General features: G+C 51.6%; 1 protein-coding gene across 2 annotated transcripts in view; it reads left to right on the top strand.

Moving 5' to 3' along the window:
- Window positions 1-265: 265 nt before the first annotated feature.
- CAND2 (cullin associated and neddylation dissociated 2 (putative)) overlaps window positions 266-23478 on the top strand; it is a 54987-nt gene continuing 31774 nt past the window's right edge. For both annotated transcript variants that reach the window (XM_066352076.1, XM_066352075.1), the window contains exons 1-10: window positions 266-396; window positions 6138-6281; window positions 9987-10141; window positions 10799-10922; window positions 13757-14022; window positions 15727-15832; window positions 16017-16159; window positions 18782-19071; window positions 19899-20040; window positions 20375-21877. In XM_066352076.1, the coding sequence (XP_066208173.1) occupies window positions 329-396; window positions 6138-6281; window positions 9987-10141; window positions 10799-10922; window positions 13757-14022; window positions 15727-15832; window positions 16017-16159; window positions 18782-19071; window positions 19899-20040; window positions 20375-21877 (2941 nt within the window). In that variant the 5' untranslated portion in view covers window positions 266-328. The remainder of the gene's footprint in view (window positions 397-6137; window positions 6282-9986; window positions 10142-10798; window positions 10923-13756; window positions 14023-15726; window positions 15833-16016; window positions 16160-18781; window positions 19072-19898; window positions 20041-20374; window positions 21878-23478) is intronic.

The following is a 23478-nucleotide window of genomic DNA, read 5'->3' as shown; positions in this document are numbered from 1 at the left end:
TAGAGGGCTGATCCGGGAATCATAAGTAATTGTCCCGTGATAACCTGTGACCTCCCCGTCTCTGGGGGGTGTACAAGCCGGTGCTGGGCCGTTCACGGGCAGGGGCTGACGCTGGGGCCGGACCCTCAAGTGAGGCCGCAGAGCCTCTCGGGCCTCCTCCTGCCTTCAGCAGGCGGCGGCGGCAGAGGCTCCAGCACACGGCCGGCGGGCGGGGCGGGCGGGGGCTGCTATTTCTGTCTGTGATCGCAGCCGGTGCGGCGAGGCGGGGCAGGGGGCGCCCGCGCCGCCATATTCCCTCCCGCCGGCCGGCCCGCGGCGCGCAGCCACCATGAGCACCGCCGCCTTTCACATCTCCAGCCTCCTGGAGAAGATGACATCCAGCGACAAGGACTTCAGGTGAGCCCTGCTGCCCCGCCCCGCTCTCCGCCTCCATTGAAACCCCCAGCCTTCCACCGTCCGAGGCGCCGGCCCTGCCCCAGGACCCAGCAACCCCTCTTTTTCCCGCGTTAGGCCCCGCCCCTTCCCGGAGACCACCTCTCCCTCCTGCCTCAACGCCCCCGCGGGAGCTCCAGCCCGGCTTCTCCCCGCATTGCAGCCCTTCCTCTCCCTGACTCTGCCAGCTTCATCTCCAGCCGTGAAAACTTCAGTCCCTGCCTCCTGTTCCCCCATCAAAGCCCCAGCTCCGCCCCACTCCACCTTCCTCGGCCTCTTGCTTCATTTATGCCCAGCCCTCGTTTCGCCCTGCAGGTGATGCGCCCATAGTGAAGCGCAGGACCCCAGCGCTGCCTATTGTTTCCTGCATTGAAACCTAGCTCTTTCCCGGGTTCGACTTTTTCACTGATAACCTCAGCACCCGACGCTCTGCGCTCTCCTCAGAATTATTCCAGGCCTGGCCCTGGCCGGTTGGCTCAGTGGTAGAGCGTTGGCCTGGTGTGCGGGGGACCAGGGTTCGATTCCTGGCCAGGGCACATAGGAGAAGCGCCCATTTGCTTCTCCATCCCCACCCCCTCCTTCCTCTCTGTCTCTCTCTTCCCCTCCCGCAGCCAAGGCTCCATTGGAGCAAAGATGGCCCGGGCGCTAGGGATGGCTCCTTGGCCTCTGCCTCAGGCGCTAGAGTGGCTCTGGTCACGACAGAGCGACGCCCCGGAGGGGCAGAGCATCGCCCCTGGTGGGCGTGCCGCTTGCCGGGTGGATCCCGGTCGGGCGCATGCGGGAGTCTGTCTAACTGTGTCTCCCCGTTTCCAGCTTCAGAAAAATACAAAAAAAGAAAAAAAAGAAAAAAGAAAGAATTACTCCAGGCCCCCTCCCTGCACATCAGGGCACCCTTTACCGTCCTCTCCCCTTCCAGGTTTGCTTTAACAAGCTTGAAAGAGGGAACTAGGCCGAGTGGCTTTGCAGATAGAGCTAGATAATGGTTGGGGTGGGAGTGCTAGGTTTTGTATACCTATTCCCCTTGGAGCCACACAGGAAGAGGGCTGAAAGAAATGGAGGAAACCTGTGACCCAACTTCCTCATCCTCCAGAGGAAACCCAGGAAGGTGAAGGGATGTATGTCCCATGGTCACACAGCCAATTCTGGACCCTCTGAGCTGAAAGGAGCTCGCAGAGACCAAAGTAGCTGCACCAACTTATTGAACATTCTATCACTTTATCCCCATTTTACGAAAACTGAGGCACAGAGGCATGAAGGGCCTAGGTGCAGTCACAGAGCTAGGACGTGGAGGACTTGGGGTCCAAATCCAGGTCAGTCTAACACAGAGGCTAAGATCTTGGCAATGCCATCTGATTCTTGCCCCCTGACAGATGAGGAGATTCACCCCTCTGCCTTCTCCTGAAACCCACTCCGCAGTACCCTCAAGAACCTCTAATCCAGCTTTAGTAGAGCCTCTGAGCCACAGTCCTGTGTTCTGGTCCTGCCCCCAGCCACTTACTGGCTGTGTGACCATGGACAGGCTGCTTAACCTCTCATGAGCCTCAACTTCTCTTCCTATAAGATGGGGATAATAACAACCTACCTCTGCGGGTTGGTGTGAGGATGAGAAATGAGTTAGTTAATCCATGTAGAAAGTTTAGCTTAGTGGCTGGCACCAGGTAAGCACTTAATAAATGGACACTATTATGGTTCTGTGCACATCAGAAATCAGCCATGCCCTCTCCCCATGCTGGGCCTTTACCTGGAAGTTCTGTGTACCCCCTTCATTTCCTCCTTTCACTTTGCTAGCTCCTACTGAGTTGTCACCTATTTGGGATGCCTCCTGACACCCAGGCAGGGTTAGGCACCTCCTCTGAGTTCCTACCCATGTTTCTGCTGTGTCATATCTTAGCCTTGGGAGATATTTTTCCTTTTTGTGTTACAGAGCCTGTTCTGTGTATACAGTAGGTGCTCAGTGAATGTTTCTGTGCCCCAGGTTTCCTGCTATACTGTGCAGTATAATCTCATTCTGTCCACCTATCCACCAGGGTGTTAATGATTGTTCTTTCTGTTCTCCAGAGGCTTGGAGAGGGAATTAACTTGCCCAAGGTCACACAGCCAAGGGGATTTGCACCACTGCCTCTAGGACCTTAGGTCTATTCTCCAGGAGAAGGAGTTGGTCCTGCCACCTAGAGCCCAAGAAGCCCTTTCAGCCTGCTCTGTTAGCGGCCTTGAGAACACTTAAAACCACCCAAGCATATGAGAATGGTGTCTATTTTTAAAGTCCAAATGCCAGAGAGGCTGGGTCCTGCTGACCAGCTGTCCAGGCACCCATGTGGCTGACTGGTCTCAGCTGCATCACCTCTAAGGTTTCTCTGGAATGACACTGAGACTGTGTCCTCTGGCTCCTGGAGGAGAGCAGTGACTGAAAATGGAGGTCCCAGGCAGGGTGGAGGAAGTCTTTGGTCCCAGTTATTCCTGGGCCCCAGCTTGGTGGGTAGGAGGCTGCCCTATTGCCACTCAGACTCCAACAATGAAATGGCTAAACTGTGTGTGTGTGGGGGGGAGTGATCTGGCAGGAATTGCCACATCATTTTTTATTTATTTATTTATTTTATTTCATTTTACAGAGACAGATAGTGAGTCAGAGAGAGGGATAGACAGGGACAGACAGACAGGAACGAAGAGAGATGAGAAGCATCAATCATTAGTTTTTCATTGCGACACCTTAGTTGTTCATTGATTGCTTTCTCATATGTGCCTTGACCGTGGGCCTTCAGCAGACTGAGTGACCCCTTGCTCAAGCCAGTGACCTTGGGTCCAAGCTGGTAAGCTTTGCTCAAACCAGATGAGCCTGTGCTCAAGCTGGTGACCTCAGGGTCTCAAACCTGGGTCCTCCCCATCCCAGTCCGACACTCTATCCACTGCGCCACTGCCTGGTCAGGCCCCACATCATTTTTTTTTTTAATTTATTTATTCATTTTTAGAGAGGAGAGAGAGAGACAGAGAGAAGGGGGGAGGAGCTGGAAGCATCAACTCCCATATGTGCCTTGACCAGGCAAGCCCAGGGTTTTGAACCAGCGATCTCAGCGTTTCCAGGTTGATGCTTCATCCACTGCGCCACCACAGGTCAGGCCTTGCCAACCCCACATCATTTCTTAAAAACACAGTAACACTGGTTAAGAAACCAGGAGAAATGATTGGTAGACTGATTTTCCACCTGACTTGCTGTATGACACTAGGAAGTTCCTGCAACCTCTCTGAGCCTAGTTTCCTCATCTGCCTCATGCTAAGAACTCATTGTCCTCTTAAAACTTCCCAAGGATGAGCCCTGGCTGGTTGGCTCAGTAGTAGAGCATCAACCCGGTATGTGGATGTCCAGGGTTCGATTCTAGGTCAGGGCACACAGAAGAAGTGCTCATCTGTTTCTCCACCCTCTCTCTTGCTCTCTTTCTCCCCCTCCTGCAGCCATGGCTCAATTGGAGGTAGTTGGCCTCAGGCACTGAGGTTGGCTCCATGGCCTCCGCCTCAGGCTCTAAGAAGAGCTCGGTTGCTAAGCAATGGAGCAATGCCCCAGATGGGCAGAACATTGCCCCCTAGTGGGCTTGCTGGATAGATCCTGGTTGGGATGCATGTGGGAGTCTGTCTCTGCCTTCCCTCCTCTCACTGAATTAAAAAATAAATCTCCCCAAGGATGTTATAAAGTAGGGCAAAGAAAATTCCCTGGGACTCCCGGAAGAGTCAGTTGTTCAGGGTCACCCAATTGATAAGTGACAAGACAAGACCAGTGTATTTACTTGAAGCCAAACTTTGGTGTTCAAGCTCTCACTTATCAAATTAAACACTGTTGTACACCGCCACTATCACTACCACACATATATACACAATAGGGCTTTCTTTCTCAGAGAGCTATGAGTTTCCAGGAACTTGGGGGTGTCTGAATTGCTGAGGCATATTTCAGAGGGTTGATTTTGAGTGCAGATTTTCACACAGCTGTTTGGCTCTGAGCCCTGTTAGAGGCTGACTCTAACCTTTCCTTCCTTCCTGCCCTCACCCTGCCACCCCAAGTGCTCTTTAGACCTGTTCTTTGTTGGACCTGTATGAAACTGGCAAGCCCCTGTCAACTCACAATTTAATGGGTGAGACACATTGGTGACCAAGTGTGCAGGGTAGTGTGAGAAGTGCTATGATCAAGGGGTGCAGAGTTCTCTTAGAGTTCTTGTCCAGAGGGACCCAGTGTGCTGAGAGAGTGTGGGTGGTGGATAGGGCAGGGTAGTCAGAGGATTCATCCCTGAAGCTGATTTGAGCTGGGCCCTTGACAGATGACTAGGCATTCAACAGATGGAGAAGAAAGAAGGGGCAGGAGGCCCATTTTGGACAAAGTAGCACATCTCTTGGGTTGCCAGGCTGCTCTGGGTCCCATGGACTGCAGCAGAAATGCAGCTTAGAGCTCCCGCCTGCCTTCTGAGAATGCCCTCTCAGCTGGACAGACCTAGGAGTGCATGTGCCTAACCCAGGCCTTGCCCTGGCTCAGATTCAAACCTCTTCCTTCACCTTATCTTGGCTGCTTCTCCTGCAGTGGCCAGGCCCATAGGTGGGCACAGTCAGCCCTGCCATGCCTTTCTTCTCTTAGTAGCTTAAGGCTTATCCCAGCTGTTAAAAATAAACAACTATGACATCGATAGGTGACCTCCTGCTAATAGGGTGGTATGGGACGCCATAACATCCAGCAACAGGTCTGAGCCTGCAAAGATTCAGCTGACTGTGACTGATTTTGGGGGGTTGGGTGTGGAGGCTATTAGTTGACTGGCTCAAGCAGGAAAGCAAGGCTGGTTAAGGAGGTTTGATTGCCTGGTGTGTCAGCAAAAGCTGGAAGCTTCCTGGGACCAGCACTCTTTGTCCCGACTTCATGGCATCTCTCCTTGCTGCTCTGTCCTGCTTTCTCCTCTAGTCTCTACTCTCAAGCACCTTCAAGAGCCTGTGAACAGGTAGGGTGGGTCTGGTGGGAACCTGGTGACCTGGATAGAGTGTGTCCCTCCTGAGGACAACCACAACTTGACTAGAGTCAGTTATTGTCACCAGGGACTGTAGGCCCAGTTGTATTCACATACTCTTTTTTTCAAGAGAATCTGGAAATAATACTTTTATGTCAATTCTCCCAATTTTAAAATATTGGTAAATAATTCAAATTTTTCAAAAAACATTTGCAAGGTGGACACAGCTGAGGACTGCTAGTTTAAGATTCTGCCAATCTTGGCAGGAATGGTGCGCCATAGTGCCCCCTGCAGCCCCAATTTTCCATGACTTTCCAGCTCAGACCGCTACTGTGCTTTCAGATACCCAGCACAGGCATTTTATCTTCCATACAACCCCATGAGGCAGGTAATATTCACATCCCCATTTTTAAGACAGGTAAACTAAGATTCAGCGATGTGAAGTGGCTTGCCCAAGTTCATATTTGTGTAAATGGCAGAAGCAAGAGCAACCGACTTTGAAGCCCTAAGCATTTAGTTAGTATGCTATGCTACTCCTAGTCGGTCACAATGTGGCAGTTGGTGTCTCTCACACACTGCTCTTCTTACAGTAGATTGTGACCACAGCCCAGATAATCTACTGTTCCTTGAATCTTTGTGTTAATGTCTGCTTCTGGGGGAACTCTAAGATACTTCCCAAATCACTGGGGCCCAGGAGCTGCTTGAAAATCCTCCTCTGCCCTCCCTGCCCAGGTTCATGGCCACCAGTGACCTGATGTCAGAGCTGCAGAAGGACTCCATTCAGCTGGATGAGGACAGTGAGCGCAAGGTGGTAAAGATGCTGCTTAGGCTCCTGGAGGACAAGAATGGCGAGGTGCAGAACCTGGCAGTCAAGTGGTAAGTGTCAGCCTTGGTGGGGACAGGGAGGCACCCTCTGGCGATGCTCCCTTAGTGTGGGAGCTCCCCAGGGGCCCCTGCCCCTTTGGGAAACAGTCTCTGAGAAAAGAATTGCTAAACAGCTCTTGGAGTCTCAGTGGAGTTGGACAGTGACTTGGTCTGGGTTCCAGAATTCAGTTGTAAGTTTATTTGAGAAGTGATCCCAGGAAAATCCAGTACAGGAATAAAGAAGCAAGGCAGGGAAGGAAGAAAGCCAATAAAGGCTGCATTATCAAGCAAGTTACTGCTGTGGGCAAGCAGAGCTCAACCCTACTGGGGGCACCTTAGAGCAGGGGTCCCCAAACTACGGCCCATGGGCCACATGCGGCCCCCTGAGGCCATTTATCCGGCCCCCGCCGCACACCTGGAAGGGGCACCTCTTTCATTGGTGGTCAGTGAGAGGAGCATAGTTCCCATTGAAATACTGGTCAGTTTGTTGATTTAAATTTACTTGTTCTCTATTTTAAATATTATATTCGTTCCCATTTTGTTTTTTTACTTTAAAATAAGATATGTGTAGTGTGCACAGGGATTTGTTCATAGTTTTTTTATAGTCCGGCCCTCCAACGGTCTGAGGGACAGTGAACTGGCCCCCTGTGTAAAAAGTTTGGGGACCCCTGCCTTAGAGTGTTCCCACCTGCCAGCTCTGTCAGTCCTTGGCTGAGGACTGCTCCTGGGGAAGGGTGGAGGGTAATGCATCCACTGGTACCTGTAGTCAGAGAAAGCCCTCAGGCACAGATTCAGGCGCTGGCTCAAGGTCAGTCTGGAATGCAACAGAATGGTGAAAGCTGCAGGGACACAGCAGCCCCAAAAGCCTTTGCCCTTGGCGTCATGAGGCTGTAGCCCTGAGACCTTGGGCACTTACCTCCCAAGCGGAAAAAGCAAGATGGGGTATCCACAGGATGTGTGTGTGTGTGTGTGTGTGTGTGTGTGTGTGTGTGTACACACGCACACGTGCCAGGGTGGGCAGGGTAGGGCACTGAAGAATGGCTGGGGTCAATAGTCAATAGAGAATTGGGACACTCCCTTCTCTAACAGTACTCTGTGAATTGGGCCCAGTCATTCTTGGCCATGTTAATGAATTTCAACTTGATCCCAAGAGCAAAGGGAATTCAGCAAAGAGTTTTATGCAGGAAGGTGACAGGGTCAGGTGTATGGTGTGGAGTAGAGATCCAGGGTGCACTGTGCTTTCCCACCAGCACAGCCAACATCCCTGTTTTACAGCAGGTAGTCTGAAATACCCTTTTCCTCTCCTGCAGTGAAATTCACATATATTATAATCTGCCTCTACACAATTTCAAAGCAGTATATATAAAGCCGTCAATTATAATATAAAGGAGAAATAGGAGGAATGTAGTTCATAGTGAAATAGTATGTGTTTCAGTAAGTGCTCAGGCTTGATGACAGCAAAGTGATGAAGTCATAGGAGGCCTGCAGCTCAGTGTGGGCTCACTGTGAGTGCCACAGCAGTGACAGGTGGGGATGTTGAGGACTCAGGTACCACAGGCATTGCTCTTAGTGACAAGGTTTTCTGAAATTGTGACTATCTCTTGTAAAGTTTCCCAGAAAACAAAATACAGTCTTCCTTCAATTTACCTGGTAACTACATTCTTGAAACATTTAGGGTATATTAAAATAGTGCAAAAAGTACTTTGTGTTAATATGTAACATGAAATTAGGTTCTGGACTCAGATGATTATAGGAAGGCTTTTTACCTCTATCCAAAGGGATGTTAGAAATATGGGTGGAACCTGGAATGGGACTTGCTGTGCCATATTGTCTTTCTAGCATTCCCGGCCACCTCCTCCCACTGTCAGTAAAAGCCAGAAGTGTAGTCTCATAACCCCATAAAATTTTTTTTATTTTGTATTTTTGTATTTTTCTGAAGCTGGAAACAGGGAGGCAGTCAGACAGACTCCCGCATGCGCCCAACCGGGATCCACCTGGCACGCCCACCAGGGGGCGATGCTCTGCCCATCCGGGGCGTCGCTCTGTTGCGACCAGAGCCACTCTAGCGCCTGAGGCAGAGGCCATGGAGCCATCCCCAGCGCCCGGGCCATCTTTGCTCCAATGGAGCCTTGCTGCGGGAGGGGAAGAGAGAGACAGAGAGGGGGATGGGTGGAGAAGCAGATGGGCGCTTCTCTTGTGTGCCCTGGCCGGGAATCAAACCCGGGACTTCCACACACCAGGCTGACACTCCACCACTGAGCCAACCGGCCAGGGCCAAGACCATAAATTTTTAAAACACTCTTGGGGGCAGGATCACCCTTACTGAGAATCAATGCTGCAGGAGATAGAGTGGGAGAACCCATGATTGTTTAGATGGAGGAGGTGATGGAGAAAGCAGTCCGGAGAGCCAAGGTTTGCAAACTGGCGTGAATTGAAGTCACTTGAGACCCTTGTTAGAACTATGTATTTCCCATCCAGGGGTTCATATTCAGGAGTGGGAAAGGTGGAAGAAGAGAGCTGAGGCGGGCAGATGAGAATCTGCATTCTAACACACACGAACATCGGGGAAACCCTCATTTGAGTCAGAAAATCTCGTATAACATTTGACTACATGTTAGAATCACCTGAGGAATTTTTAAAACACTCATCATTCATGCTATACCTGAACCCAATTACCTCAGATTCTGGGGCCAGCACCCAGGTAACAGTTTTTTAAAGGCCCCAGGCGATGGCAATGCAGTTAAGGCTGAGATCCAGTGCATCTAATGACGCTGTTTTGTTTTTGTTGTTGTTGTTGTTGTTAGCAGTAGAGACAGGGACAGAGACCAGAGAGGGGGACAGATAGGGACAGATGGACAGGAAGAGAGAGATAAGAAGCATCAATTCTTCATTGTGGCACCTTAGTTGTTCATTGTTTGCTTTCTCATATGTGCTTTGATGGGGGGGGAGCTCCAGTAGAGCCAGTGACCTTAGGCTCAAGCCAGAGACCATGGGGTCATGTCTATGATCCCACACTCAATCCAGTAACCCTGCGTTCAAGCTGGCGACCTCGAGGATTCGAGCCTGGGTCCTCTATGTCCCAGTCCGACGCTCTATCCATTGAGCCACTGCCTGGTTAGGCTCATTGCTGCTGTTTTTAAACATTTGAATCACTTGGGGACTCTGCTGAAATGCAGATTCTGGTTCAGCAGCTCTAGGGTAGGACCTGAAGGTCTGCATTTCTGACAAGTTCCAGGTGGTGCTGATGATGCTGATCCCGTGACTACACTTTGAGAAACAAGGCTCTAAGACAGAAGTCCTCAAGTGTGGTCTCAGACCATTAGTGTCAACATCTATTGGGAACTTGCTAGAAATGCAAATTCTCGAGCCCCACCCAGACCTCCTGAATCTGAAAACCTGGGTTGAGACTCAGCGTTTGCATTTAACAAGTCTTCCAGGGGATTCTGCTATGTGCTCCAGTTTGAGAACCAGTCCTCTTGGGCACTCCCTGGTTTCCAGCTGAGGTTACTGGATTTGATGTTTTGGCCATATACTGAGTTGCAAAACCCAGGAGGAGATAAAGGTTTGGGAGTTGCCAGAGGATGCCTCTCCGTCTGGCAAAACAGGGAGTCTCCTGTTGATCTGGGGCTATTCCTCACTGGCTTGAGGGGACATAAGGGGTAGCCTGACTCAAGCTGAGCCTGGGGCCTCTGACCCCTTGCCTCCTTCCCTGCTCAGCCTGGGTCCTCTGGTGGGCAAAGTGAAGGAGTACCAGGTGGAGACCATCGTGGATGCTCTCTGTGCCAACATGCGGTCAGACAAGGAGCAGCTCCGAGATATTGCTGGCATCGGCCTCAAGACCGTCCTGTCAGAGTTACCCCCTGCAGCCACAGGTACTCAGGTCCCAGGGACAAGGCACCATAATTACTTGTCCCAGTTTATGGTTAAAGAAACAGAGAGAGGTGAAGGGACTTACCTAAGGTCAACCAGCTGGTCAGTAGCAGAGAATTCAGACCCCTATCTGCCTGAGTTCATGGCTCTATGTCAGCAATGCTTTTAGCTGCAAGTTAGAAAATTTAACTCATGGCTGCTTGAAGAAGCAGGGAATCAGCCACTCCATTTTTGCAGTAATTCTTTTAGCAGCTCAATTAGGACAGGATTGAGTATCTGCATGGGTCTCTTGCCTTTTATAAGGAAAACATATATTTTCTCAGAAGCCCCCAGAAGATATTGACATATGTTTCCCTGGCCAGAATGGGATTGTCTGGCCCCTCCTAGCAGGAAGGGAGTCCATAGAAGGGAGTGCTTAACTTTTCCCTTTGTCCTAGTGGAGGGTGGAAGGAAGGAGGGGTTGGATATGGGGTGAGCCAGCCGGCCTGCTGGACATCAGTTCTAGCTCCCTGAGCTGTCACCTTTAGTTTGGTTGGGACTCTGGATCAAACCTGGTACCACTTAAGGCCTGGCTTCCCTGGTTCAATAGAGCAGGAGCCAACCAGAGGTAGAGGTCAGCCGTATACCTCACCAAGCCCACCATGTGCTCTGTGCTGCAGGCTCTGGCCTGGCCACCAATGTGTGCCGGAAGATCACTGGTCAGCTCACCAGTGCCATTGCCCAGCAAGAAGACGTGGCTGTGCAGCTAGAAGCCCTGGACATCCTCTCTGACATGCTGAGCAGGTGCGGGAGGCCACCTCAGGCAAGGAGGACTGGGGGAGGAGGAGGAACAAAGGGGACAGCAAAGTATTTAAATCCACAGAGCCAGCACTTACTGCACACCAGGCCCTGTGCTTGGGGCTCCTTAATTGTCCCTGTAGCCCTGCAAAGGAGAACTCGTTTATCACAAATTTATAGGCTATGAAGGCGATGTGGCCTGCCTGAAGTCACAATGTCAGTAAGTGGCAGAATGTAGGATTTTAACTCAGGTCTCTCCATAGCTGAAGCCCTGGTGTGTTCATCCTCTCCCTCTCCCCCTTCTTTTTTTTTCTTTCTTCTTTCAAGCTAATATAGATGGGCCTTTGTTTTAAATTGTACTGTACATTTTTTTTTTTCTGAAGCTGGAAACGGGGAGAGACAGTCAGACAGACTCCCGCATGCGCCCAACCGGGATCCACCTGGCACGCCCACCAGGGGCGAAGCTCTGCCCACCAGGGGGCGATGCTCTGCCCCTCCGGGGCGTCGCTCTGCCGTGACCAGAGCCACTCCAGCGCCTGGGGCAGAGGCCAAGGAGCCATCCCCAGTGCTCGGGCCATCTTTGCTCCAGTGGACCCTTGGCTGCGGGAGGGGAAGAGAGAGACAGAGAGGAAGGAGGGGGGTGGGGTGGAGAAGCAAATGGGCGCTTCTCCTATGTGCCCTGGCCGGGAATCGAACCCGGGTCCCCCGCATGCCAGGCCGACGCTCCACCCCTGAGCCAACCGGCCAGGGCCTGTACTGTACATTTTTAAAGTATTCCTTCATTCATTCATTCAATCTCCCAAGAGTTGAGCACCTACTTTGTGGCCAGATAAATATCAGGTGCTAGACTAGTGCTGGCAATGTGGACTGGGTCAGTCTTGGTCATTCCTAGGAAGGAGCTCACAGACACATCAACTGTGAGTGCAGTAAGAACAACAGTAAGGATAAGAGCAGGGCCTATAGGAACTCAGAGGAGGAGGCTCGAATCCAGCTGGGGTGTGAGGACCCTTCCTAGAGAGGATCCTGCTAGATGAGCCTTCAAGGATGGTCAGGATTTGGCCAGGCCTGAGTGGGCACAAAGGGGACATTGGAGGAGATTGCCCTTGGCCCAGACGCAGGAGAAGACATGGGGTCTCAGGGGTTATGCAGGGCATTGTGGGCTAAAGTGTATTGTGGAAGGGCTGATGTGGAGAGATTAGGGCTGATATGGAGTGATGAGGCCCAACAACTGGGCAGAAGCCAGGGGTGGATGGCTACTAAGTACACTGAAGGTGTGAGGAGCCCATGGAGGGTTTTTTTTGATGGGCTGAGAGATGTCAGGTGCATATTTGTGAGTTTTGGACTGATCATCCTATATCTTCAGTGTGCATGGTAGATTGGAGGGGGTGGAAGAGGCAAGGAGACTGGTTTGGAGGCTTCTGCAAGCAGGGGAACTCAACTTCTATGTATTCTGGAAGCAGACTCTACAGGGCTTGGAGTGGGTGAGAGAAGCAGACACAGAATGATACCCAGGAGTCTGACTTTACTAACTGGGGGTACAGACATAGGGCCATTGCTGTGGTGGGATGCTCTCTGGGAATGGAAGCAAGTGTGAGGAAGAAGGTGATGGATTTAGTTTAGGGCATGTTGAATTATGTTGAAGTTGAGGTGCCTGGGAGGCCTTCACTCAACTGAAACTGCATAGGGCAGGTTTTGGGGGATTTTTTAGTGAGAGGAGGGGAGGCAAAGAGACAGACTCCTGCATGCACCTCCACCGGGATCCACCCAGCAGGCCCACTAGAAGTGATGCTTTGTCCAACCAGTGGCTGTTGCTCCATTGCTCAGCAGTGGAGCCATTTTTTAGTGTCTGAGGCAGAGGCCACAGAGCCATCCTCAGCACCCAAGGCTAACTCACTCAAACCAATAGAGGCATGGCTACAGGTAGGGAAGAGAGAGAGAGAGAGAGAAGGGAGTGGTGGAGAAACAGATGGTCACTTCTCCTATGTGCCCTGACCGGGAATCGAACCTGTGACATCCACACACTGGGCCAACACTCTACCACTTAGCCAACTGGCCAGGGCCAGCCAGGGGCAGGTTCCAAAGGCAATCTGTCTTGCTTACCTGAGCCCCCAGCACAGGCTATCACATAGTAAGTAAACACATAAATAAGTGAAACCCAGAAGAGAGGTCTGGGCTGGGTGGAGAGTTATAGGAGAGTGAGATCAATGTGTTAGTGTAGAGAGACAGAAGAAAAGGTCTTAGGACATGTGTGGGATAGAAAATGCATGGGCCTGGTCTGAAGGTGAGGAGAGAAGCTGCTAAGATGGGCATGGGCTGCCTTCTACCTGTACTTTCTCTTGTGTTGACTCTTGCCTTGAGCCCAGGGCTCAGCTTTTCTAAAGGGCACTAGGGAGCCATTGAAAGAGATCAAAGAAGATAAGCAAAGGAGTGACCAGATCAGAGATAGATTTTAGACCACTCTGGTCCCAGAGGGAGGGGAGGAGGTGGGTGGATGTTAAAGCAAGGCCCAGACTCCCAGGACATCAGGACAGCCCCACTGTAGCTCCCCACAAGCACTACTATTGGGTTTTCTTACCAAGCTAGAAGCCTGGATACCTGGATTCAAGTTCTGGCCTTGCATTTCTTGGCTGGGTGGCATTGAGAATGTCCCTTCCCCTCCCTGCTTCCTTTGTAATAATAAATAGTCATGCCACAGTTACAAGGAGTCTTAACGTTTACCAAGGGCCATTGGGTTGTCATAATTCCTAGGAGGAGGCCAGGAGAGAATGGGGAAGAGATGAAGTACCTGGCTCAGGGTGCTCTCTTGGTGTGCTCGCCTGACTTTCCCTTTTGCTCCCCAGGCTAGGCGCCCCACTGGGTGCCTTCCATGCCAGCCTCCTGCACTGTCTCCTGCCACAGTTGAGCAGTCCGCGCCTGGCTGTGCGCAAGCGGGCCATTGTGGCACTAGGCCACCTGGCGGCCGCTTGCAGCACCGACCTCTTCGTAGAGCTCGCCAATCACCTGCTGGACGGGCTGCCTGGCCCACGCACACCTGCCAGCCCCGCCACCGTCCGCACCCTGATCCAGTGCTTGGGCAGTATCGGCCGCCAGGCAGGCCACCGACTGGGTAAGAGAGTGGGGTCCCAGGGCAAGGAGGTGGCGTCTAAGCGAGGAGCTGCTGGGGAGAGGGGCGGGGCCCAGGCAGAAAGGGCGGGGCCTGGAGGCCACCTCTAGAAGTGGGTGGGGATTAAGAACTTGGATGGGGAAGACGGGCCCTGAGAGCCATCTGCTTCTGATCCTCAGATAATTGTAAATCGTTCCACCAAACTTAAATAAAATATTTTTAAAATTAAAGAAAAAAGAATAAGTGCTCGCTTTGGCAGCACATATCCTAAAATTTTTAAATATATACTGCTCACAAAAACTAGGGAATATTTCAAAATGAATATGAAGCAATAAAAAAAGGAAGCATTTGATTTTTATTAAACAAGAATATCAGAAAAGCAAACAATTCAAAGAAAATTGTTCGATTATGCAAATTAGATCCAAAACCAACTTTATTTCATTGGTGAAAAACAATTCAAAGAAAATTGTTCGATTATGCAAATTAGATCCAAAACCAACTTTATTTCATTGGTGAAAATGCACTATGCAAAAGGCTGACAGTACTGGAGTATCTATATGCATGCTCCCTGACCCCCTAATTTTTGTGAGCAGTATATATTTCCACCCTACTTTGACAAATGTACCTTAATAACAGCCTGTAAGCCAGGTTTGAATTTTTTAAAGTTTTTATTGGAAATAATGTACAAACAATAAACCACATTAAAGTGTACAATGCATTGTGTTTCAACCTTTGTGTACACCTATGAAACTACCACAGTCAAGATGTAGAACATTTCCCTTACTCCCAGAAGTTTCCTGAGTCTCTTTGTAGTCCATCTCTTCCTTTGCCCCACCCCAGGCAACCACTGATCTGTTTTCTGTGATCATAGATTAATTTTATGGAAATGGAATCCTTCAATCAGGTTTGAATTTATTCTCAAACACCTTGAAGTTCCAGGCTAGAGAAAAGCAATGTGGGTAGAGTTGGCCATGGTCTGCCCCTCCCTTCCCTATGGCTCTCTCATTGAAAGTGACCTTACAAGCCACACCTGGGGACTCCAGCCTGCAGTTTACATTCTATTTACTTCTCCCACCATTCCTCTTCTCCACCCTCCCATGCCAAACAGCAGCTACCCCATGGCCACTCTTGGGAGCATGGACCTGGGAAAGAGGCCTGCATAGGACCCATACAAAGGTTCAGAGTAATTGGGCAGGAAAGTAGGGAAGGGTGTGGCTGGAGAAGGGCTAGGGTGGAACTCTCTAAAGCCCAGGGGTCAGGCAGCAGCCCCTCTTTCATGATCTTTTTGGGTAGTACCTGCTTCTCCCCTTTTTCCATCCAGGGCTTGAACTTAGTACAGGAAATAAGGCCAGGACATAATAGTTTCAACAACAGATGTTACTTACTGAGTGCCTACTCTGTGCCAGGACCTGTGCGAAGCTCTTTATCTGCATCATATTAATCTTCACAAAATCTCTGTCTGGTAGGCATTTTATTCTACTGTGAAGATGAGTAGACTAAGGTCAGAGAAATGTTTTGACATGCCCAATATCCCAAAGCTCATAGGTGGCAGAGCCAGAGCTAGAACCCACATCTGCTTGACTCTGAAACCTCTGAGTTGAATTTGCAGTGGTCAGGGCTGCAGGTTCAGGGACAGACGAGCACTGTGGGCTAGGGAAGCCTGGGAAAAGTTCTAGCCTGTCCTCAGTGATCCACCTGGCCTTACAGGGGCCCACCTAGACCGCTTGGTGCCTCTGGTGGAGGAGTTCTGCAACCTGGATGATGATGAGCTCCAGGAGTCCTGCCTCCAGGCCTTCGAAGCCTTCCTGAAGAAGTAGGTGCAGTGGGATGTTGGAAGGTGGAGGCCCCAGAGTTTCTTTGGGAAGTTAGTGGGGACAGGATAGGAGGCAGTATGCTGGCCTTAGAGCAATAAGATCTCAGGACTTGCCACTGGGCCCCACTGCCTACTCTGTCCTGCCTACCTACCTCCACCAGAGCCTCCCTATCTCACCCCACAGGTGCCCCAAGGAGATGAGCCCTCATGTGCCCAGTGTAACCACACTGTGTCTTCAGTACCTGAAGCATGACCCCAACTATAACTACGACAGTGATGGGGATGAGGAGCAGATGGAGACAGAGGATAGTGAATTCAGTGAGCAAGGTGGGTGACCAACTTGTCATTGGTGCTGGAGGGTGGAAAGGAGTGCTGCCTTACTGGGGACCTCCCCCCCAACCAAAGACAGGAGCCATATTTAGTGCCCTTATCCTGATCCTAGCTGTTCTTCAGGCTCCAGCCCTGCCTTCCATAATCTGGATTCTCTAATGTCCCCATCTTTTCTGACTGCGCAGTAAGGATGGTAGTAATCACTAACATTTATTGAGCTTCAACTGGTGCCCCAAGCATTCTCTTATATCATGTTCCTCATAGTAACCATAGAAAACCAGGTATTGATTGTTATCCTCATATTTCAGAAAAGAAAACTGAGACTTAGAGAAGTGGTTTATCTGAGATAACACAGCTAGGAAGTGGCAAAGCTGGGCCTTGGAGCCATGTCTGTCAGGTTCCCTGACCTTTACTCTGCTGTCTCTGCCCTTTTAGTCATGGCTTCCAAGAGCTAATACTTTAACCCAGCACAGGGAAGCTCTAATGGTAGAATGGTAGGCACTGACCCAGGAGATAATCTGGGTGGGGAGTGGACTCAATGGCTGAAAGGAAAGCCTTCTGTGCTTGTGGTCGGGTTTGTCACTCGAATGCTCCTGCGTTCTGAAAGCAGGGCATCAATGGAGGCAAGGGATTTATACTCTTATGGGGTACCTGGAACAAGATGGGATGGTGGGAGACGAGATTAGACAGGCATGGCAAGGCCTTAGATGCCACGCCAGGGAGATTGGGCATTTTCTTGTCAGTAACCGGGAGCTATGGATTTTTTTTCGTGGATGGCATAGGGTGGAGGTAACAAATAATGGTCCTTCAGAGGGGACATCTGCTAAGCTGACAGGATGCATCCTTGGGACTATCCATGTAGCCCACTGTGGCTTGTCCAGATGCCAGCTCTGAGAGTCTGAGTTGTCAACAGAGCGGTGTGAGTAAGAACTGGCCTCTGAGCCTGTGATTGGGGTGTCCTAGTTAGGGCCATCCTCCTTGGAGCCTCATGTGTCTCCAAAGGTGATATGGGTGGGCCTCATGGACCCGAATCTCAGCTTTCCTATTCCTTAGCTATGTGTCCTCAGGATAGGCTCTGACCATCTCTGATCTTTATTCTTATCATCTGTTCATCTGTAAAATGAGGCTCAAAACACTTTGTGAGCTTTAGCCTCTTGAGGGAGCTGGGAGAGTGGGAAGTCATGCAAATACAGTATTTTCTGCTTAGAACCTGAGGAATCAAGACCCTTGAGAGGCTGAGGTGGGGTGGGATGGGGCAATCAAAAGGAGGCCTTAATCCCTCCTCCTGCTGAAATTCCAGTAAATGAAACATTACACAACCAGTCCTGAAAACCAAGGATGGGTTTTGTGCCCCAAATGGATTCTCTAGGTCCTCATTGAAGTCTTGAAAGTTTTTTCCCTCGTATAGTCAAAACAGCGGAGGCCATGGAGGAAGAAGGAGGACTCTAATTTAATTCTATGTCCCTGCTCATGTAACTTAGGGCCAGTCACTTCCCTCTGAGCCCCAGTTCCCTCATCTCTACAGTGGAGAAATAATCCCTGTCTCACAAGGCTGTTGTAAGGCTAAATGAGGTTGTGGCTTTGAAGTGCTGGGTGCCATCTCCAGCACACAGTAAGTGTTCAGTAAATGGTAGGTAACATTCCCAATAAAGGGGAGGGCAAAAGTAGTTTTACAGTTCATATGGAAAATACAATAATTAATAAGTAATAATATAAGAATAAACTGTTTCATGTACTCATAACTGTAAACTTACTTTCATCCACCTCTGTAGTGTATAAATAATGATCATTAAAAGATTAATCAGGCCCTGGCCGGTTGGCTCAGCGGTGGAGCGTCGGCCTGGCGTGCGGGGGACCCGGGTTCAATTCCCAGCCAGGGCACATGGGAGAGGCGCCCATTTGCTTCTCCACCACCCCCCCCCTCCTTCCTCTCTGTCTCTTTCTTCCCCTCCCGCAGCCATTGGAGCAGGGATGGCCCGGGCGCTGGGGATGACTCCTTGGCCTCTGCCCCAGGCGCTAGAGTGGCTCTGGTTGCGGCAGAGCGACGCCCCGGAGGGGCAGAGCATTGCCCCCTGGTGGGCAGAGCGTTGCCCCCTGGTGGGCGTGCCCATTGGATCCCGGTCGGGCGCATGCGGGAGTCTGTCTGACTGTCTCTCCCCGTTTCCAGCTTCGGAAAAATGCAAAAAAAAAAAAAAAAGATTAATCAGTGGCCCTGGCCAGCTGGCTCACTGGATAGACTATCAGTGGGCATATGGATGTCCCAGGTCCAATTCCTGGTCAGGGAACACAGGAGAAGTGACCTTCTGCTTCTCTCTTTTACCTTCTCTCCCTCTTCACCTCCTGCAGCCAGTGACCCAGTCGGTTTGAGTGTTGGCCCCAGACGCTGAGGATGGCTTGACTGGCCCCAGGCCGGGTTGCTGGGTGGATCCTGGTCAGAGAGCATGTGGGAGTCCTGTTTCTCTATCTCCCCTCCTCTAAATTTTTTTTAAAAAAGGTGAAACAGAGACTTGGCTCCCTCTTCACGTCTTTGTCCTGGGAGATCACCTGGGTGGGACAGGCAGTTCCCTATCCATCTGCTGTAGAGCACAGGGCTCCATGTGTGTCTGGTTCCTGCCCCAGAGAGTGAGGACGAGTACAGTGACGATGATGACATGAGCTGGAAGGTGCGCCGGGCAGCAGCCAAGTGCATGGCAGCCTTGATCGGCGCTCGGCCTGACCTGCTACACGACTTCCACCGCACCTTGGCACCAGCACTCATCCGCCGCTTTAAGGAACGTGAGGAGAATGTCAAGGCTGATGTCTTTGGGGCCTACATTGTGCTGCTACGGCAAACGCGGCCCCCAAAGGGATGGCTGGAGGCTGTTGAGCCCAGCCAGACTGGCAGCAGCCTCCACATGCTGCGAGAACAGGTGGGGACTCCTTCATCTCTCTCGCCCCACCCTCCACCCCTGCTCACAGCTCACCCTCCCACCTTCTCACAACCCTTCCATCCATCCATTTTCCCACCTATCAACTACCCCACCATCTATCTATCCACTGAAGTGTGCATTTTGAACACCCACTATGTGTCCAACCGTGTATCAGGTGCTGGGGCAAGCAGAGAACAAGACAGATGAAGGCCCTGTCCCTGGACCACACAGTTTTTGGGTCATATTGGTAGATTGGATATGGAGGGAGGCACAGGGATGTGGCACGTTAGTTTCAAGCTCTGGCTGAAGTATGGAGCACAGTTCCCTGAGGTGGCAGAGCATGAAGAGGGCAATGTCTGGAGTTCTGTTCTGGACATTTGTATTCAAGGTCCTTGAATGTCCAAGTGGAGATGTCAGCCAGGTGGTCATCACTCAAGTCTGGTGTTGACAGTGTAGATCGGGAGTCACTGCTGTGCTGGCACCTGAAGCTGGGAGAGTGGATGAGCTCATTTGGGAGAACCCAGATGAGGAAGAGAAGGAGCCGATAGGGTGAGAGCCAGACTGCCTATGTAATATTGAGCAAGCTACTTAATCTCTCTGTACCTATTCCCCCATCTGTAAAGCGAACCTAGGAGTAGTACCTACTTCAGAAGGTCTAAGTATAGAATCAGGTGTCTGATACAGAGCTAGTGATGGAAAGCTTGGATGGAGCGGTCCTCTCCATGCTAGGGTCCTTGATAGGCACATGCCTGGACAAAGCCCCTCAGGAGTGGGTGGGGTGTGGAAGTTCCCTGGGTGGTCCCTGACCTCCCCTCACCTGCCCACAGGTGCCCCTTGTGATCAAGGCCCTACAGCGGCAACTGAGAGACCGGAGCATCAGGGCCCGCCAGGGATGCTTCAGCCTCCTCACCGAGCTGGCGGGCATCCTCCCCAGCAGCCTGGCAGAGCACATGCCTGTGTTGGTGTCAGGTAGGATGGCCTGGAACCTGGGATCTGCTGTCCTGGGCCTCTTCCAGAACCTGGCTCCCAGTCCTCAAGGGTGCCACCGTTTAGCAGCATACAGTGGCTCTCCATTGCCAGCAGTGAGAACAAGAGTGGGGTGCAGGCCCTACATCCAGGTTTTAGATGGCCTTGTGTCCCTCAGCTCTGGCCCCAGCCAAGCCCTGACCATTTAGAATCTGCTGCATAAGAGTCCAGGTGCCTGGATCCAGTTCAGATGCCTGTGAGTGTTCTCACATCACACCCAGGGAGGGCTGTGTTGGGTCAGGGCCTGTGGTCTATAACCTTTGCACCCACTCCACAGGCATTGTCTTCTCACTGGCAGACCGCTCTAGTTCCTCCACTATCCGGATGGATGCCCTGGCCTTCCTGCAGGGGCTGCTGGGCACAGAGCCTGCGGAGGCCTTTCACCCACACCTGCCCACCCTCCTGCCACCTGTAATGGCCTGTGTGTCTGACCCTTTCTATAAGATCGCAGCTGAGGCCTTGCTGGTGCTACAGGAGCTGGTGAGGGCCCTGTGGCCCCTGAACAAACCTCAGATGCTGGACCCTGAACCATATGTTGGTGAAATGTCTGCAGCCATCCTGGCACGGCTCCGTGCCACTGACCTGGACCAGGAGGTGAAGGAGCGGGCCATCTCCTGCATGGGCCATTTTGTGGGCCACCTGGGCGATCGGCTGGGGGATGACCTGCATCCATCGCTATTGCTCCTCCTGGACCGCCTGCGGAATGAGATCACCCGGCTGCCCGCTGTCAAGGCCCTGACGCTCGTGGCTGCATCCCCACTGCGGCTCGATCTGCAGCCCATCCTGGCTGAGTCACTACCCATACTGGCCTCATTCCTGCGCAAGAATCAACGGGCACTGCGACTGGCCACACTGGCTGCCCTGGATGCCCTTGCCCAGGGCCAGGGACTCAGCCTCCCGTCATCTGCTGTGCAGGTCGTGTTGGCCGAGCTGCCTGCCCTGGTCAGCGAGAGCGACATGCACGTGGCCCAGCTGGCTGTGGACTTTCTCACCACAGTGACCCAGGCCCAGCCAGCCTCTTTGGCTGAGGTCAGTGGCCCCGTGCTCTCAGAGCTGCTGCGGTTGCTGCGTTCACCCCTTTTGCCAGCAGGTGTGCTGGCAGCTGCCCAAAGCTTCCTGCAGGCTCTGGTGGGGACCCGGCCCCCATGTGTGGACTATGCCAAGCTTATGGGCCTGATCACTGCACCTGTTTATGACCAGGCTGTGGACGGTGGGCCAGGCCTGCACAAGCAGGTGTACCACTCGCTGGCTCAGTGTGTGGCAGCCCTCGCAGCTGCCTGTCCACAGGAGGCAGCAGGCACGGCAAACCGCCTGGTCTGTGATGCCAGGTCACCCAACGCCAGCACGGGGGTCAAGGTCCTGGCATTCTTGTCACTGGCTGAGGTGGGCCAGGTGGCCGGGCCTGGTCCCCAGAGGGAGCTGAAGGCAGTGCTCCTGGAAGCCTTAGGGTCACCCAGTGAGGACGTGAGGGTGGCAGCCTCCTACGCACTAGGCCGTGTGGGTGCTGGGAACCTGCCCGATTTTCTTCCCTTCCTGCTGGGACAGATGGAGGCTGAGCCCCGGAGGCAGTACCTGCTGCTGCACTCACTCAGGGAGGCCCTGGGGGCTGCCCAGCCTGACAGCCTGAAGCCCTACACTGAGGACATCTGGGCCCTGTTGTTCCAGCGCTGCGAGGGTGCCGAGGAGGGCACCCGGGGGGTAGCTGCCGAGTGCCTCGGGAAACTTGTCCTCGTGAACCCTCCGTTCCTTCTGCCCCGATTCCGGAAGCAACTTGCTGCAGGTAGGAGTACAGTTATGGGCAGGGGTGGCCCAGATCATTATTTGGCAGTTTGCTCCTGAGCATTTGAGCTCTCCACACAAAGTGAGCTATTTCCCATGACTGGGTCTGAGAGTCATGGTGTGTGTGTATAAGATAAAGGCAGAGGAGCCATTAAAATGGTTCCCTGACATTTATAGGTCTCCTCCTGTGGACCCGCTGGGATAGAGGGGACAGAATCCTTGATCTTCAACAATATTTCATGGTGCCACTTTCATAATCTTTGGTGTGGACAGCAGCCTTATGCTCCAGGCGAAGGTTAATAAAAGCAGTTCACTGAGGGGCCAGAAACTGCAGCCTGTGGAGTACAGCTCTTTTGGGCTAGCTTGAGCCAGGAGCAGATGGAAATGTAGACTAAGATTGGATGCTATGCCCTGGGGTTGGGGAGGGCTAACCAGGTTGTGTGTGGCCAGATCAGGGCACATCAGGGTTTCATAGCTCAGGGAAGAAGAAATCAGATAGATGTGTCTGTGGGGTTATTTGGACTCCTAAGAACAAAAGGTCTCCAGGCAGCTGGCGGGCTGGTCCTCTGATAGGGTCAGTGGATGTATCAATTTACATAATGCAGGCTCTGTATAGCAGGGGTCGGGAACCTATGGCTCGCCAGCCAGATGTGGCTCTTTTGATGGCTGCATCTGGCTCGCAGGCAAATCTTTAATAAAAATAATAATAACGCCTGACCTGTGGTGGTGCAGTGGATAAAGTGTTGACCTGGAAATGCTGAGGTCGCCAGTTCAAAACCCTGGGCTTGCCTGGTCAAGGCATATATGGGAGTTGATGCTTCCAGCTCCTCCCCCCCTTCTCTCTCTCTGTCTCTCCCTCTCCTCTCTAAAATGAATATATAAAAATAAAAAATAAAAAAAATAATAATAACGTTAAAAATATAAAACATTCTCATATATTACAATCCATTCATTTCCTACCACTCATGTTCATGATTGCGGGTGGCTGGAGCCAATCACAGCTGTCCTCTGGAACAACACTAAATTTTTATTGGATAATGCGTAACGTACACGGTCGTTGTATAGCTCTCACGGAATTACATTTTAAAATATGTGGTGTTAATAAAAAAAAAAAAAAAAATTGTAAAAAAAATGGCCTGACCTGTGGTGGTGCAGTGGATAAAGCGTCGACCTGGAAATGCTGAGGTCGCCGGTTCGAAACTCTGGGCTTGCCTGGTCAAGGCACACATGGGAGTTGATGCTTCCAGCTCCTCCCCCCCGTCTCTCTCTCCTTTCTCTCTCTCTCTCTCTCCTCTCTAAAATGAATAAAAAAAAAAAAAATTGTAAAATATGTGGTGTTCATGGCTCTCTCAGCCAAAAAGGTTCCCGACCCCTGCTGTACAGTGTGTGGTACCTAATTAACACTGAGTAACTGCTGCTGTTGCTATGTTGGTGATTACGTTAAGCCCTTGCTGGGTTGCTGGATCTCTGGGTTTATAAGCAGCAGCTACATGGCCCTCACCCCTGCATGGATGGGAAGAACATCTCTTGAGGACATTCCTTGTTACTCTCACATGGCTTTTCATGGGGACCCTTGAGAGGCAAGTCTTGGGATGAGGAGCA

The sequence above is a fragment of the Saccopteryx leptura genome, chromosome 10 (assembly GCF_036850995.1).
Source record: "Saccopteryx leptura isolate mSacLep1 chromosome 10, mSacLep1_pri_phased_curated, whole genome shotgun sequence".
NCBI lineage: Eukaryota > Metazoa > Chordata > Mammalia > Chiroptera > Emballonuridae > Saccopteryx > Saccopteryx leptura.
The sequence above is the reverse complement of the archived record's forward strand: the minus strand, read 5'-3'. Positions and strand labels throughout refer to the sequence as shown.